The 17,908-nt window shown below is 44.9% G+C and overlaps 1 protein-coding gene across 1 annotated transcript; it reads left to right on the forward strand.

Moving 5' to 3' along the window:
- Positions 1-685: 685 nt before the first annotated feature.
- On the forward strand, positions 686-17,773 carry LOC309397833 (zinc finger protein 18-like). Its single transcript, XM_081964201.1, has 4 exons — positions 686-856; positions 2,426-3,243; positions 6,525-6,645; positions 13,584-17,773. The coding sequence occupies exons 2-4, from the start codon at positions 2,554-2,556 to the stop codon at positions 14,756-14,758; spliced, it is 1,986 nt and encodes a 661-aa protein (XP_081820327.1). The 5' UTR covers positions 686-856; positions 2,426-2,553; the 3' UTR covers positions 14,759-17,773.
- Positions 17,774-17,908: the final 135 nt, after the last annotated feature.

Raw genomic sequence — 17,908 nt, forward strand, 5'->3', positions numbered from 1 at the left:
TATCAAGGTTACAATGTACAAGCTAGAATTAGCTCCTAACAACTAATTTCTGACAGTATGCCATAATAAGAAATAATAGAAGTCCGTTCCCGAACTTCCAGTTTGCGTGTTGGGTGGTTTTTCACTTCCCTGAAGCCTCCAGAAGGCGAACGGGTGAAAATCAAGGCTGAAAATCAGCTGGCCAGTGCATACATGTGCGATGGAGTTGACAGGGCTACGCCTCGCGTGCTCTCAAAAATGGGCACGTGCCATAGGTTTGCCATCACCGGTATAGGGTTTGGTTTAGTATAGGGTTCCCTGCCTGAGCAGGGGGTTGGACTAGAAGACCTCCAAGGTCCCTTCCAACTCTGTTTATTCTATGATCTAATCAGGAGCGCTGCAAAGCGTTCACGGGGAGAGCACAAAGACATCTTTTTCCTTAGGAGCAAGGAGCACAAAGGGGGGGCCCTCCCCCCCTCCCCCAAAACCTTAAAAAAAAAAGCAAAACAAAAGAGAGGATCAGAAAGATCCAGCCAGCAGAGGGATAGACGGGACGCGTCTCCCCTTTTTGGCTTAAAAAAAAAAAGATTGCAAAAGGATGTGAACGTTGCAGTCTTCTTCCTAGACTGGCTCCTCCCCCGGAAATGGATTTTTTTTGCGGAGGGTGGGGGGAAGCTTGGGAGGTAGGGAAGCAGCACATCTGCCTCCCAGCAGGGTTTCTCCATTTTTTAAAAAAATTAAATTGCAATTGCAAACAGCCGGAAGCAAGAAAGAAATCTGAAACAACGTGCGAGAGCAGACATCAAGGATTACCCCACGCTCAGATCCCTTTGTAGTGCAAGGAGTGGGGGGGGGGAATTGGAAAAAAGGAGACAAGGTAAAACATGATTGTTCATGCTATCACATTGTTATTGCATGCGCATTGTTTGTACATTATAATGCAGTGTCTATATTGCACGTGAGAAAAATGCCATACCATAATGTTATATACATTAATTATACACGTTATCTATCATCATCGTTATTAGCGTTATTCATTCCTGTGCATCTATAGCTCCTTTTCTTCAGGAGCTCAAAGTGGCTTATAGAGAACCCCCCCCCCTTTTATCGCCGAACAACAACCTTGTGGGGTAGGGCAGAGAGAATAGAATAGAACAGAACAGATAGGATAGAATAGAATTCTTTATTGGCCAAGTGTGATTGGACACAAGGAATTTTTTCTTTGGTGCATAGGCTCTCGGGGTACATAAAGAAAAATAAAATAGAAAACATTCATCAGGAATCATTAGATACAACACTTAAGTGATAGTCATAGGTTACTAATAAGCAATCAAATCATACTAGGAAACAACACAATATAAATTGTAAAGATACAAGCAACAAGGTTATAGTCATAAGTGGGAAGAGAGAGGAACTAGGAAGGGTGAAGAATAACAGTAATACAGTCTTAGTAGTAATATGACAGTGTTGTGGGAATTAGTTGTTTAGCAGAGTGATGGCATTCGGGGGGAAAACTGTCCTTGTGTCTAGTTGTTCTGGTGTGTAGTGCCGTATAGCATCGTTTTGAGTGTAGAAGTTGAAACAATTTCTGTCCAGGATGCGAGGGGTCTGTAGATATTTTCACAGCCCTCTTTTTGACTGGTGCAGGATACGGGTCCTCCAGGGAAGGCAGGTTGGCAACAATTGTGTTTTTCTGCAGTTCTAATTCTCCTCTGAAGTCTGTGTCTGTCTTGTTGGGCTGCAGAAGCAAACCAAACAGTTATGGAGTTGCAGATGACAGGCTCAATAATTCCTCTGTAGAACAGAATCAGCAGCTCTTTGGGCAGATTGAGCTTCCTGAGTTGGCGCAGAAAGAACATTCTTTGTTCTGCTTTTTTGATGACGTTTTTGATGTTAGGTGCCCATTTTAAGTCTTGAGATATGATAGAGCCTAGAAGGTCTCTACTGTTGATACTGTGTTGTAGTTGTGGTAGTTGTATTATTGAAAGAATGTTGATCCCTTTCTTTGTTCTCAAGGAGGATATTTGGTAGCTCAGGGTGGAAGTGTGGGGTCCTTGAAGCTCTCTAAGCTTGGCTTCTCTTCTTGCTGACATTTCACTACCTGACTAGGTAACATTGTCAGTGCTAAGGGATGGCTTGGGTTTTTACTTATTTGATTTATTTGCCAACAACTCTGGGAAGCTTACAGCGTTAAAATCATAAAAGATAGCTATTTCTAAAACAATAAAAGTAGACTCCCAGTCAAAGATAAAATTATAGTTCAATTTATATAGTAGTAAATTATATATATTATAATTTATACAGTATTATAGTATTATTTCATGATTTTGAGCTCATTCAATAATGTGAGATCAAAAACCCCAACAACCTCAAGCTGCCCAGCATTCCCTGTGGCTGATTTGCAAATTCCTTCTGTGTCCTTAGCTTTTGTTTCTTGACCAACCAGGATTCAGAGATCGTAACCTGAGGAGTCGCCCTTGATGCCAGCACGGTTGCAACGGTTTGGATCCCAGGGCAGGTTCCGGACCATTGGGCTTGGTGGTGCTTTTGCCTGGAGACCCTCTGAGAAGGACAATGGAACAGCAGGATCTTAGGGATCACCCGCAAAAGAAAGACCCTCGCGGAGGGGAGTCCCCGCCCCGAAGGACAAGCAGAGAGATCAAGCAGGAACCGGATGAGGGATCCCTTCAGCAGTGGGAAGCTCAGTGGCGGGAGTTCCTGAAGACGGTGGAGACCCCGCATTCGGGGAGCTCTAAACCGCCCGTGGATCCGTGGGAAAATAGCTTGGCCTTCCTGGACTCCTTCGAGCAGGTGGCCCGAGCCTGTCGGTGGCCCGAGGAGGAATGGGTGGCTCGGCTCCAGCCAGCCTTGAGAGGAGAGGCCGAGCAGGCCCTTCTGAACCTGGAAGGATGCAGCAAGGGGGATTATGGGAAAGTGAAGGCAGCCATTTTGCAAAGGGATGCCCGGCGGCGGGAGGAACAGCGCCAGCGTTTCCGGCGCTTCCGTTACCAGGAAGCGGAAGGGCCCCGAGGGGCTTACAGCCGACTCCAGGAACATTGCCAGCGGTGGCTGAAGGCAGACGTGTGCACCAAAGAGCAGATCGTGGAGCTGCTGATCCTGGAGCAGTTCCTGGCCATCCTACCGCCGGAGATGCAGCGCTGGGTGCGGGTGTGCGGCCCAGAGAGCTGCTCCCAGGCAGTGGTCTTGGTGGAAGACTTCCTTGGGAAGAAGGAAGAGCTCAACCCGTGGGAACACCATGCAGGGGTATTTCAATGGATCCTTTCTTATGAGGTCTGAATAGCGTTGATGACCAGGTTGCCCCAGGACAGAGTCCTTGCCCAACTCATTTTTTCATTACCCCACTTTGATCTGTTGATAATCCACACGATGGCAAGCGGTGCGTGCATACCAACGATAATGAGGACCAATAAGGGAAAATATTATTCGTAGCTCAGGGTTGACCCGAGGAGTCCTTGGTGCTCCCTGTTTTTCTTGCAGATGTTTCGTTACCCAACTAGGTAATTTCATCAGGGCCAATGATGTTATCCAGCGTTGGGGATGTGTCCTGGTTTGGATAAGGACACGCCTGCAAGAAAGCAACCAAACGGAGCGAGCACCACGGACCCTTCACAATTAGGACCTCTGTGCATAACGACGTGGTCACACGGCGCGACATCACATGACCACGCCAACCACCACAGCAGCCGTGACTGCCCAGTTTGCCATGATGGGGTGGATACCACACAGTCGTAGTGTCCCACGAGTCAGCCGATTTCCATTTGTGACCAATGGAATGGAATAGGGAGAGGAGAGGAGAATGAAGAGAGAGTAGAATAAGAATTAAAACTAGAATTAGAATTAAAATTCCACTAAACAGAGTTGGAAGGGACCTTGGAGGTCTTCTAGTCCAACCCCCCCCCCCCTGCTCAGAGAAGGAACCCTATACCATTTCAGACAAATGGTTATCCAATCTCGTCTTTAAAACTTCCAGTATTGGAGTATTTACAACCTCTAGAGGCAATTTGTTCCATTGGTTAATTGTTCTAACTATCAGGAATTTCTTCCTTAGTTCTAGGTTGTTTTTCTCCTTGATTAGTTTCCATCCATTGCTTCTTGTCCTGGCTTCAGGGGCTTTGGAGAATAACTTGACTCCCTCTTCTTTGTGGCAACCCCTGAGATATTGGAACACTGCTATCATGTCTCCCCTAGTCCTTCTTTTCATTAAACTAGACATACCCAGTTCCTGCAACCGTCCTTCATATGTTTTAGTCTCCAGTCCCCTAATCATCTTTGTTGCTCTTCTCTGCACTCTTTCTAGAGTCTCCACATCGTGACGACCAAAACTGAATGCAGTATTCCAAGTGTGGCCTTACCAAGGCATTATAAAGCGGCATTAACACTTCACATGATCTTGATTCTATCCCTCTGTTGATGCAGCCTAGGACAGTGTTGGCGTTTTTGAGAAGTGCTCGCTTCCTTGTTGACTTTGTCCGAAGTCAGCAAAGAAGGTGGTAAACGGGATTAGGTGACGGCAGGATGCTGCAATGTCGAAACCATGATTCATATGGAAACACGTGACTAAGGGGACATTGCGATGGCCATAACTGTGAGGCCATCCCATTGCAAATGCCCCTCATTCACCGCTGTTGTTATTTCTAAACGGTCGCTCAACGAGTGGATGTTAAGTGGGACCACTGGTCTCCTTTGACATCTCTCCAGTACCCTCAGCTTTGAGTGCAGCCCAATAGTGTGAGTTGCCGCCTTCAAAAGAGCTTTAGAATTCTTTATAGAATTCTTTATTGGCCAAGTGTGAATGGACACCCAAGGGATTTGTCTTGGGTGCAGATGCTCTCAGAGTACATAAAAAGACAAGATACATTCGTCAAGAATCATAAGGTACAACACTTAATGATAGTCATAGGGTATAAATAAGCAACCAGGAAACAATATCAATATAAATCATAAGGAAACAAGCAACAAAGTTACAGTCCTGCAGTCATAAGTGGGAGAAGGTGGGTGATAGGAACTTGGTAAGGCCACACTTGGAATACTGCATCCAGTTTTGGTAGAAAAGATGTGGAGACTCTAGAAAGAGTGCAGAGATAGCCATGCTGGTGGGAGATGCCATCTGTAGAACATCTTGTAAAGATTTTCTTTATACGCCGTAGCCAATGTTAATTTCTGATTAAGTATCCAAAGTTTTTCCCACTTAGCCAATTCCACATTGTAACCGAAATTTTTCGCCCAGGCGACCATGTTTTCCTTGAACGGCTATCTAAAATGTTCAAAAATTTGGCCCCAAATTGCTGGAAGTGAAAAAAAACACCAGGCACTTTCTACCATATGTGGTGGACGTGCAATGAGGCAAAAAAATATTGGAAAATGATCCAATCATGGTTAGAACAAATGGTTGGAGAACAAATTATGTTTAAACCAGAAACCTTTCTCCTAGGCATAATACTGGAGGGGTTTAAGAAAGATACACTCTATCTAATTATACATATACTGACTGCAGCGCGCATAACCTATGCACAGCATTGGAAAAAAGAAAATACACCACCAGAGCTAGATATAATCAGAAAAGTGTTGGCCTGTCCAGAAGCAGATAGGCTCACTTTGGAACTTAAAAATAAAGGGGAATCAGAATATTTTGAGGTATGGAATAGATTTTATGACTGGTATAAGTTAAGATGACAAGACTGGAACAAATGTATATATGGCAATCGAACAGAAGGACAGACAATGTATTAAGTAGAATAACTGTTAATGGTTGAAACTAGCTGTATATAATGTGAATATATGATCACCCTGACCCCGCAGCATTGCATTGTTTTAAATGTAAAAACAATAAAAATATATATATTAAAAAAAAAATAGAAAGAGTGCAGAGAAGAGCAACAAAGATGATTAGGGGACTGGAGACAAAAACATATGAAGAACGGTTGCAGGAACTGGGTATGTCTAGCTTAAGAGAAAGAAGGACTAGGGGAGACAGGATAGCAGTGTTCCAATATCTCAGGGGTTGCCACAAAGAAGAGGGAGTCAAACTATTCTCCAAGGCACCTGAGGGCAGAACAAGAAGCAATGGGTGGAAACTAATCAAGGAGAGAAGCAACTTAGAACTGAGGAGAAATTTCCTGATAGAACAATTAATCAGTGGAACAGCTTGCCTCCAGAAGTTGTGAATGCCCCAACACTGGAAGTCTTTAAGAAGATGTTGGATAGTCATTTGTCTGAAACGGTATAGGGTTTCCTGCCTAGGCAGGGGGTTGGACTAGAAGACCTCCAAGGTCCCTTCCAACTCTGCTATTGTATTGTATTGTATTGTATTGTATTGTAACTATGAGAAGGCTAATAGTAACAGAAGTGCAGCCTTAGTGAATGGTTTGACAGTGGTGAGGGAATTATTTGTTTAGCAGAGTGCCACATCTAAAAATTTGGGAGAGTCCTTGTATCGCTGATGGTTGAAGATTGTGTTTGATGACTGTTTTCAACCCTTTTTGCCCAGTGGCTGATAGAGGGCAATGCCATCCTTTCTTTGACAGGTATTATCAGAGGAGGCAGCAACAGTCTCCAGAATTAGCCAAGTTGGATCTGAGGCTGGGTGGAGGATGATGTATGTGGAGACCAAACAGGAGAACGATGACGCCACTACTGATCTCTTAGGTAAGGAGACCTTCTCTGTTTTCCTTGCAGTCAAGCGGACAATCTTTGGGGAATTTTGCAGAGTTGAACTGAGGAGCCCAAGTCCTCAAAGTTGACAGGACTAGGGCTCCCATTATCCCCAGCCAGCTTGGGTGGCCCTTCTAAGGGGGAATTGCGACGCAACACTTCTAGAAAAGATCAGGGTGGGAGAAATTTGATTTCAATGAATTGCTGTTTTGGCAATGTTTTCCGGATTAGTTTTGTTACGCTGCTGTTAAAATTAGTCAAGGTTTATTTTTCTTTGTAAACAAAACACCGGGCTGTTGGTCTGCGCTCCGAGCTGGGCAGTTTGGTTGTCACCGTTCGAGGAGACCTCGTCAGTGGGCTTTGAATTGTTCTCGTCTGTCTTTAAAATATCTTTTTATTTGATGCCAATTAGTGCGGACGTTGTTTGTTTGGCTATACCTGACTTCGGACTATTGGGTTGGCTTTTCTGTTGTTACCGAGACGTAGTACCGTCTGTGTGATGTAAATTGAGTTTGAGTTTTGAGTTTTATTAAATTTATATACCGCCCCCCTCTCCCCGCAGGGACTCGGGGCGGTGTACAGACAGTACATATAAAACAACAAAGCAGGAACAACAAAACATTAGACAACCAACATAAACATACAGTCTGTAAAATGCCCGAACTCATTTCTAGTTAAAAACAGTCTAAAACCAAATTAAAACCCCAAAATTTACAATACTAAAAAGCCATCCAGGAAGGTCAGTAATAGATTGTACTTGTGATTACAATTAGGCCAGGCCGGCTAGTCGGAACAGGTAGGTCTTGAGTTTCTTACGGAAGGAGCGGAGATCAACAGTAGTTCTAATGTCAGGGGGGAGTTCGTTCCAGAGGGTTGGGCCATCACAGAGAAGGCCCTACTCCTGGGCACCGCCCGCCCTCATTGTCTAGTGGAAGGTACCCGGAGGAGACCCTCCCTGTGTGAACAGATTGGTCGTAGGGATGTATGGGGTAGAATGCGATCTCGCAAATAACTAGGTCAAATTAGTGTTGTTTGTTCGGATACTGCTGAGTCAAGATCTGGTTTCGGTCAGATTGAATAGCGGGTGGGTGTTCCTGAGCAAGGCTCCGATTTCTTGCGAACTGACGGGTTGTGGTATTTTTTATTTATTTGTTGTTGTTGCGTAGTGGGGTGCCTGCTGTTTGTTTCAGATGCTCTCTTCAGGATGCAGTTCTTTCATTCTTGGCGATTGGTGAACTGGATCGATATCAATATGTCTCTTTATTGGTGGAGAACCAGGTCTCCGTGATAGCCTGGAGTCCTTTAGAATTTTTTATTGGCCAAGTGGGATTAGACACACAAGGAATTTGTCTCCGTTGCATAATAAGCTCTCAGTGTGCCAACAAGCAATAATCATGATTATAGTCATTGTAAAAGTACATTCATCACAAATCATGACACTTAGTGACATGGATACTAAACAAGCAATCAACATAAATCTTACTAGGATACTAATTACCATATTTTTCCGAGCATAAGACGCACCGGAGTATAAGACGCACCAAGGTTTTGAAGAGGCAAATTTAAAAAAAGAAGGTTTTGCGCTCTGCAAACCTCCCCAAAACGACCCGTTTTTCGTGAAAACAGGCCTGTTTTTTTTTTCAAAAAAAGGGCATGAATAGCCTTTAGGAGGCTTATAGAGTGCTCCTGGGGGGGGGGAATGATAAAAAAATGGCCCATTTTTCACGGAAACTGGCCCGTTTTTTTGTCAAAAAAATGGCATGGATAGCCTTTAGGAGGCTTATAGAGTGCTCCTGAGGGGGGTGCAAAATTGAGCAAAAAACTGCCCCCAGGAGCTCTCTGAAAGCCTCCTAAAAGCTACGCATGGCCATTTTGGTGAAGGGGACAGGGTGTTGGGAGGCAAAAAATGCTATATTCATTGTATAAGACGCACCCAGATTTTCAGCCTCTTTTTTGAGGGAAAAAGGTGCATTTTATACTCCCCAAAATACGGTAAGCAATTTAAATCATAAGATACAAGCGACGAAGTTATAGACATAAGAAGGTAAGGTGATAGGTAATAGGGAAGATGAGAATAACGATGGTAATACCGCCTTTTTCAATAGTTTTGACAGCGTTGTGGGAATTAGTTGTTTAGCAGAGTGATGGCATGGGGGGAAAACTGTCCTTGTGTCTAGTTGTTTTGACGGGCAGTGCCCTATAGCGTTGCTTTGTGGGAAGAGGTTGAAACAGTTCAATTCTTTATTGCGTGATTGGACACACAAGGAATTTGTCTTGGGTGCATATGCTCTCAGTGTGCAGAAGGAGAATAAAATACATTCATCAAGAATAAAAAGATACAACACTTAGTGATAATCAAGAGTATTAATACGCTATCAAATCATACTAGGAAACAAATAACAACAATATAAATTGAAAGATACAAGCAACATGGTTATAGTCATAAGTTGGAAGAGATACATACTAGGAAGGAAGAGAAAAATAATAGTAATACAGTCTTAGTAAATTATTTCATTAGTTGTTTAGCAGAGTGATGGCATTCGGGGAAAAGTTGTCCTCGTGTCAAGTTGTTCGGGTGTGCAGTGCCCTATAGCGTCGTTTTGAGGGTAGAAGTTGAAACAATTTCTGTCCAGGATACAAGGGGTCTGTAGATGTTTTCACAGCCCTCTCTCTGGCTTGTGCAGTATACAGGTCCTCCACGGAAGACAGATTGGGAGCAATTGTTTTTTTCTGCACTTCTGATTATCCTCTGAAGTCTCTGTCTGTCTTGTTGGGTTGCAGAACCAAACCAGACAGTTATGGAGGTGCAGGTGACAGACTCCGTAATTCCTCTGTAGAACTGTATCAGCAGTGCCTTGATTTCGCCTGGGTTACAACCCTGGTCCAGTTTAAAGACCGGTGCTCCCACAGACGAGCCCAATTCAAAGCGCACTGACGATGTTTCCTTGAACGGTGATGGAACATTTGCAACCAAACACATTGCCAAGCTGGGAGCTCAGACCAATAGCCCGGCTCCCAACTTGAGCTACTTAGATTCAAATACATTTAAACGAAACGTATAAAGAACAAATAAAATACACAGGGATATATATTTAAAACGAACAAACAGACTGTACGTAACAGATGCGACCTTTAAAATCCTTATTCAATATTCCTTCCTAGAAAGGCATTTGTGTGAAGGTGATAACAGGTAGTCCTCGACTTACATTAGTTCACTTAGTGACGGTTCAAAGTTGCAACAGCACTGAAAAAAAGTGACTTGTGACCGTTTTTTACTTTGCAGCATCCCCAGGATCACTTGATCACAATTCAGATGCTTGGCAACTGAATCATATTTATGACGGTTGCCAAACAGTCCCCACAGATATTTCTTTTGATGTGGCGTTCTTTTGCGCATCACCGAAAGCAGAATTACCTTTGCAAACCACAGAAAGAAAAGAGTTATGCCTTGGGGTAGCTGCACGTTTCTATTATTGCTTGAAGATCCGTGGATTGACCCAGATTGATGTTATCGCCAGGTGATGAAATCAGAACTTGGAACTATCAAAAGAAAAGGATACGTCTCTCTTTTTTTTATTATTCAAATGTGAATGTGTTTAGCCCTTGCTCTAAACCCGTCTGCCTTGTTCTAATCCCGGCTGTTTGTAGATAATTAGAAACGTGTTTCTGGATAAGTCCCATGTTCTTGTCCTTCAGCCAGTCACCAGGTTCTTAATATGGGCTGACCCCCCAAAAAAACCAATATTCTTGATGCATCCTGGAGGTGTATCGCTCGCATGAATTTGGACTGGACAAGTTGCATGATGGTAACAGAATAATAGAATAAAAGAGGTACATAATAATAGAATTGGAATGGACCTTGGAGGTCTTCCAGTAAAACCCCTTGCTCAAGCAGGAGATCCTATATAGCAGTGTTTCTCAACCTTGTCAACTTGAAGATGTCTGGACTTCAACTCCCAGAATTCCCCAGCCAATGCTGGCTGGGGCATTCTGGGAGTTGAAGTCCGGACATCTTCAAGTTGCCAAGGTTGAGAAACACTGCTATATAGGGTGATATTACTGGTATTAGTATCTCATGCGAGCAGTGACGTGCGGTGAGGCTGGTGACGTCATCAGGAAGGCGGGGAATGGGACCACGTGTGCTGGAGACTGAGGCTGCCTCAGCCTCCAGCACACGTGATCCCATTCCCGCCTTCCTGAGCGCGCTCTGCGATCCCCAACAACAGCTGCTTTTCAGTGCTTTTCTGTGCGTCTGGCGTTTAGGACATCCGGCTATCTACCTAAACGCCAGACGCACAGAAAAGCACTGAAAAAGCACTACGCCTCCAAGCCACTTCGTCTTGATGACGTTGCCGACGTCACTGCTGGACGCGGCCGGACGGAGGTAACCAGAGTGGCGCCGAGGGGTCCGGGCGGACGAAAGAGCGAGCGAACGAGCGATGGAGGATCAGGCAGCCTGATCCTCGGTCGCTCGTCTGCCGGACTGCCTCGGCACCACTCTGGCTACCTCCGTCCGTCCGCGCATGGCAGCTGCGGCAACGTCATCAAGCCCCTGCCACTTCTGGACGTCTGTTGCAGTCGCGAGGAGTGCGCAAAGTACAGCGGAGGCAGGAAGGTTATTGGCGCTTCCGAGAACCCTCCTGCCTCCGCCGGTTGCCCAGCTGGCACCGGCCCGCGCACGCTCCTCCTCCTCCCTCCTCTTCCTCTTATATATATGAAACTCCCTCGTGGATATTATTATTATATATTATTATTTCATGATGAGAGGTGAGGCTCTGCCTCCCCTGACCGCACGTCCCTGCATGCGAGGTACTAAGGCTGCTGTAATTGAGTGTATTGCAAATATGGCAACCTTAAGATGTGTGGACTTTGAGAATTCCCCAGCCAGCTTGTTTATCGGGGAGATTCTGGGAGTGCGAGTCCACACATCTTAAAGTTGCCAAGTTTGAAAAAGAAACACTCCTACAAGGGATGTAATTGGTCTAGCTTAGCTTGAACAAAATAGAAGTGGTCTTCGGCTTACAACAATTCATGTAATCACTGTTCGAAGTTACAATGGCACTGAAAAAAAATGATTTATGACCGTTGCAGCATCCCAGTGATCACACGATCAAAATTCAGACCCTTAGCCACTGACTCATATTTGTGACGGTTGCAGTGTCCCAGGGTCACGCGGTCATTTTTTGCGACCTTCCGACAAGCAAAGTCGATGGGGAAAGGGGGATTCACTTAACTGCCATGTTCCTAACTTAAGCCACTGCGGTGATTCACGTAACATCGGTGGCAAGTAAAATGGGGGCAAAACTCACTTAAGAAAGGTCTCATTCCGCAAGGGAACATTTGGGCTCTGTAATGGTTGTAAGGCGAGGACTACCTGTTAATTCCACAGCTCAAGGCAGTAGCTTAGAAATGTGGGTACCAAAATGCCTGAGTGTCAAAGCTTCTTCGGAGTTTGCCAAGTTCTCTTCTCCTTCTTGTCCCGGAGGAAGATATTTTAAGCTTAACTAAATCAGGGGGAAGCTGGTTGGAAATCAAAATGGCAGCATCCCACTTTCTTTCTTAGAAAATTGAAATTCGGGCCAGCTCCAGCCCAGGGCTTTGGCCAGGGAAGCGACTTTCTTGGGCAAGAAAGCAAGCAAGCTGAGGACGCTGCATCCAAGAGAGGCTGGAAGAGAAATTAGGGAGAAATGTTATGATACAGTAAATGTATATTATTAAGATGGCATCACCATTACTACTGTGTTTCCCGAAAGGAAGTCCTAGCTTGACTTTCACATGTGCGCCCAATATTAAGCCCTAGCCCCCAAAATAAGCCCTAATTAAGACCCCTGTCCACTCCATGGTGCACGGGTAAAAATTAAGCTAGAGTTGGGATGGTGGGAGGTGGACCTCCCTACTGCTTAACTTTGGACAGTTGCAGCCAGGCCTCGCACACCTGCTGTGCCGGCCCATTTCTTCTGCAGCCGGCAAGGCTTTCCTGAAGGCCTCTTCAGCCAATAACAGAGTTCCGGATTGATCCCTTGCCAGCCTGAAGACCTCTTGCGAAGGGTCGTTTTAAGCGCTCCGAAGGCTTTAGAGACCTTCAAGAGGCTTCCCTGAAGCCTCCGGAGCAGTCAAAACGACCCTCCGAGCAAACTGGAAGTCCGTTCCCGAACTTCTGGTTTGCTGTAGGGCTGTTTTTTTGCGCTCCGGAGAGCCAGCGAAAAGGAAGCCAGGGGCAACATGTGCAAGTAAGGTGGGTCAGTGGATAAGATTTTCTCCCTCCCCCAAATAAGACCTGGAACCTTTTTTGGTGGCAAAAAATATACACACTGTATTTTTGGAGTATAAGACGCACCTTTTTCCCTGAAAAAAGAGGGTAAAAATCTGGGTGCATCTTATACACTGAATACAGCATTTTTGGCCTCCTGAAACCCCGCCCCCTTTGCAAAAACGGCCGTGCATAGCCTTTAGGAGGCTTCCAGGGTGCTCCTGAGGGCTGGGGAGGGCAAAAATGAGGAAAAAGTGGACCGTTTTTTGCTCGTTTTTGCCCTCCCCAGCCCCCAGGTGCACTCTATAAGCCTCTTAAAGGCTATTCATGCCCATTTTTTGGTAAAAAGACAGGCCCGTTTTTGTGAAAAATGGGGCCGTTTGGGGGAGATTTGCAGAGTGCAAAAACGTTTATTTTTAATTTGCCCCTTCAAAATCTTGGTGTGTCTTATGCGATATATAAGACAGGGACTTTTTTGGGGAAACACGGTAGCTGTGAGAAGTTTTGCATTTTGTGATTTGGGTCCAGTTCTTTCTCTTCTCTTCTGCTGTCTCCTCGTCCAGCCGCGTCCACTATCCAGAACTTTTTTTTTCTCATTGGGAACCCCAAATATTCTGGAAGAGGCTACTTCTGAAAAATTTGGTTTGTGCTCTAACCAATCTCCCAATCTTCATTCCAACAGGATCTGAATGGAAAAGTGAAACGGAGGGAAAACCGTGTGGGGATTTCTCTGAAGAAATCGAGCGGGAACCCTTTGAAGAGAAAGTCTGGAGCCGAGCTCAACCCGCACACCGAGAAAGAGACCCACAAGGAGAATGGATCGATAAATCCCTCCCTTGTCCAGTCGGAGAGCTCCATCCGATCTCACTCCAGGAAAACAACGAGGGCGGAGAGGAAAGGAACGGAGCTCTCCGTGATCGCTGGGAAATGTCTGCTGTGACTGAAACCCAGAAAAGTATGTTTGGGAAGAACCCCGGAGATAGAGAAACGCTTTCGGAAGGAGAGAGTTCATATACATTTCTGGAAAACGGAGAGAAGTTTCTGGGCCCTATAATCCCTCCTTCGGATCGAGCTGTCCTTGCTGATGGACAACACCAACCCTCTGATTTCAGCCAAACCTTTCATGGTCCATCCACCCTGCTGAAACCGCCGAGAGTCCCCAAAGTGGAGAAGTTGTACAAATGCTTGGAATGCGGGAAGTCCTTCAGTCGCAGCGCCCACCTGACCTCCCACCAGATCATCCACACTGGGGAAAAACCGTACACGTGTTTAGAGTGTGGGAAGAGCTTCGTTCAGAGCGCCCACCTCGCCTCCCACCAGATTATCCACACGGGGGAGAAGCCTTACCGGTGCTCGGAGTGCGGGAAAAGTTTCAACAAGAGCACCAACTTTCTGAGGCACCAGAAGATCCACAAGGGAGAGAAGCCGCACCAGTGCGCCGATTGCAACAAGACCTTTTCCGACAAGCCGAGCCTAATTCAGCACCAAAGGGTTCACACGGGGGAGCGGCCCTACAAATGCTACGAGTGCGGGAAGAGCTTCAGTCACAGGGGCAGCCTCAATGCCCATCAGCGGATGCACACGGGGGAGAAGCCGTATGGATGCTCAGACTGTGGGAAGAATTTCCGGGACCAATCGAGCCTTATTAGACATAAGAGAACCCACACCGGGGAGAAGCCCTACACCTGCTCCGAGTGTGGGAAAAGCTTCAGCCAGAGCACAAACTTGACTTTGCATCAAAAGGTCCACACTGAGGGGACGTTTCCGGCAGATTCTCCCCAAATACTTAACACGGGGATGGGCGTGTTAGTCTTTCCACAGAATCCTGCAAACGGTTTCGTGGCACTCGAAAACTAAGGGGTACTTGGCTCAATAGTAGTGACTGAGAGAGGGATTTTGGAGTCCTAGTGGACAATTACTTAAATATGAGCCAGCAGTGTGCAGCAGCTGCCAAAAAAGCCAACACAGTCCTAGGCTGCATCAACAGATGGATAGAATCAAGATCACGTGAAGTGTTAAGACCACTTTATAATGCCTTGGTAAGGCCACACTTGGAATACTGCATTCAGTTCTGGTCGCCACGATGTAAAAAAGATGTAGAGACTCTAGAAAGAGTGCAGAGAAGAGCAACAAAGATGATGAGGGGACTGGAGGCTAAAACATACGAAGAACGGTTGCAGGAACTGGATATGGCCAGTCTAGTGAAAAAAAGGACTAGGGGTGACGTGATAGCAGTGTTCCAATATCTCAGGGGCTGCCACAAAGAAGAGGGAGTCAAACTATTCTCCAAGGCACCTGAAGGTAGAACAAGAAGCAATGGGTGGAAACTAATCAAGGAGAGACGCAACTTAGAAGTGAGGAGAAATTTCCTGACAGTGAGAACAATTGGTCAGTGGAACGACTTGCCTCCAGAAGTTGTGGGGGTTGGACTAGAAGACCTCCAAGGTCCCTTCCAACTCTGTTATTCTATTATTCTATTAACCTGCTTCTTCGGTTGCATCAGAGGCCTTTGTGTTTCCATTTCCGCTCTTAACATGTTTAGAACTCAGCCGAACTTTCTGTCCAAGCTGCACCTCTACGGAGCTTGGAAGCTCATTAATATATGCACATAAATTATGCACAATATACATAAGGTGTTCCCTGTATGGCTTCCCTTGGGACTTTCTTGCTTAAATTGTTACCTTTGGTTGGCAACGCAGGTAGTCCTCGGTTTGCGACCATTCCTTTCATGACCAAAGTTACAAGGGTGATAAAAAAAGCAACATAACTTGGCTTGTCTCTTGATGTTCTCAGATTCGTTCCTGATTATGGATTAAGGTGTAGCATTCAATGGGTTTGGGAAGGGTGAGGTTACTGCCTGGATTAATTTATATGCATCTTGGAATATATAACAAGGGGGTGGAATGAAAGACATCATATTCCTCGCCCCAATGGAGCCTAAGGTTTAAAACAGAGAGCCTAAGATCCTGTACAGATGGTCCTCGACTTATCATTGTTCATTTAGTGACTGTTCAAAGTTACGACAGCACTGAAAAAAGTTGACTTACCATCGTTTTTCTCCCTACCGTTGCAACATCCCCATGGTCTCCTGATCAAAATTCAGGCCCTTGGCAAGTGACCCATATTTACGACGGTTGGAGCGTCCCGGGGTCATGCGATTCATTTTGCGACCTCCTGACAAGCAAAGTCAACGGGGAGGTCAGATTCACTTCACAGTCTCGTTACTAACTGCAGTGATGCACTTAACAACTGTGGGAAGAAAGGTCGTAAAGTGGGGCAAAAAAAATTTCACTGAACGACTGTCTCGCTCAGCGACAGAAATTCCGGGCTCAATTGTGGTCGTAAGGCAAGGACTATAGGCCAATTTATAGGCCTCAATTTCTTCCATCTGAGGCGTGTTCTGAAACCCCACAAACGTTTCATTATCCAATTTCAAAATTGTATTAGTTTTATGAAAGCTTAAAATACAAAAATTCAAGGGATTTTTTTTTTTTAAATAAAGGTAAAATAAATAAAACTCTTCCAGGTCCATTTTCTGCTAGCTGTTTTCTTCACGAATGAGTTCATGATATAAAGTTCCTGCCCTTCAGTAAAATCTACTCGTCTTGTTGCCTCTTACTATCTCGTTCCATTTCCCCAGATATTGTTCTTTCCATCCTTGTGTTAAAGTCATCCATTAGTATTTTGTATCTGCACTTTTCTCTGTCTTGAAGGCAAGTCGCATTTTCAACGCCTCATCACTATAGCTTATTGTTGGCGCCTAAACTTGGAAGATTTGAAGCCTGTATTGTTTGTTTAATTGCACGATGCATTGAGCTACTCTTGTCTGATATACTTTCAAATTATACGACAGTGTCTTTCTGGTTATAGTATAACCGTTATACCATAAACAGCCGGGCCATCCAAATATTAATTCATATCTCTCTGGGAGTGTAGGTTGACTAATGTCTTATTTTGGAGTGCCTCCCATTCGTTTTGCCAGACCAAACCACAAGCATCAAAATACAACTTCAAATCTGGTAAACCCAAACTTTCTTTAGTGTCCTGCAATAATTTATGTCTATTTCTTGAGGGGAGGGGGTTTTCCCTTGCCCTATAAACTTAAAAGATATCGATCTGCCCTTTTTTAAATGGACTCTCAGTTGCCAATATCGGTAAAGTCTGAAAGAAAAATGAAAAGCATCTTTGGGTAAAACGTTGGTCTTAATTACGGAGATTCTATCAAAAATAATAGTTGCAATTTGTCTCATCTACAAAAGTCTCCTTATCAAGAAAGGGCAAAGGACTGCATTCAGGGCTCTGGGTTTTAATAATAATAACAACAACACAGTTGGAAGGGACTTTGGAGGTCTTCTACCCCGCCACCAGCTCAGGTAGGAAACCTGTCGCCTATTCGCAACCTTCCCAGCTGGGCTGCCAAGCTGCAGAAATCAGGGACTGCTGCCCTATACCATTTCAGATTGGTTGTCCAATCTCTTTTTAAAAACGTCCAGTGTTGGAGCATTCACAAGTTCTGAAGGAAAGGCGCTCCACTGATTAATTGTTCACACTGTTAGGAAATGTCTCCTTAGTTCTAGGTTGCTTCTCTCCTTGATAAGTTTCTATCCATTGCTTCTTGTCCTGCCTTCAGGTGCTTTGGGGAATAGCCTGACACCCTCTTATCAAAGAGAGAAGGAACTTAGAATTGAGGAGACATTTCGTGATAGAACAATTAATCAGTGGACCATCTTGCCTCCAGAAATTGTCAATGCTCCAAATCTGGAACTTTGTAAGATGTTTGGTAACCATCCAGTGGCTCCCATCCAAAGCACAGGGTGCTTCTGAAATCTTTAATTAAGGGAGATAAAAAAAGAACATCCTCATTTAATCTGCAAGGCGATCAATGTGAAACAAAACTAACATTGGTTAACGTAATAACCCACAAGCACAGTGCTGTTCAAATAGATCTGCCTGTTCAGGGTTAGGCCTGATTAAATTATGATTGGTTGCCCAATTGGGCCAGTTGAA

Source organism: Natrix helvetica (assembly GCF_964273705.1).
Source record: "Natrix helvetica genome assembly, chromosome: 1".
Lineage (NCBI taxonomy): Eukaryota > Metazoa > Chordata > Lepidosauria > Squamata > Natricidae > Natrix > Natrix helvetica.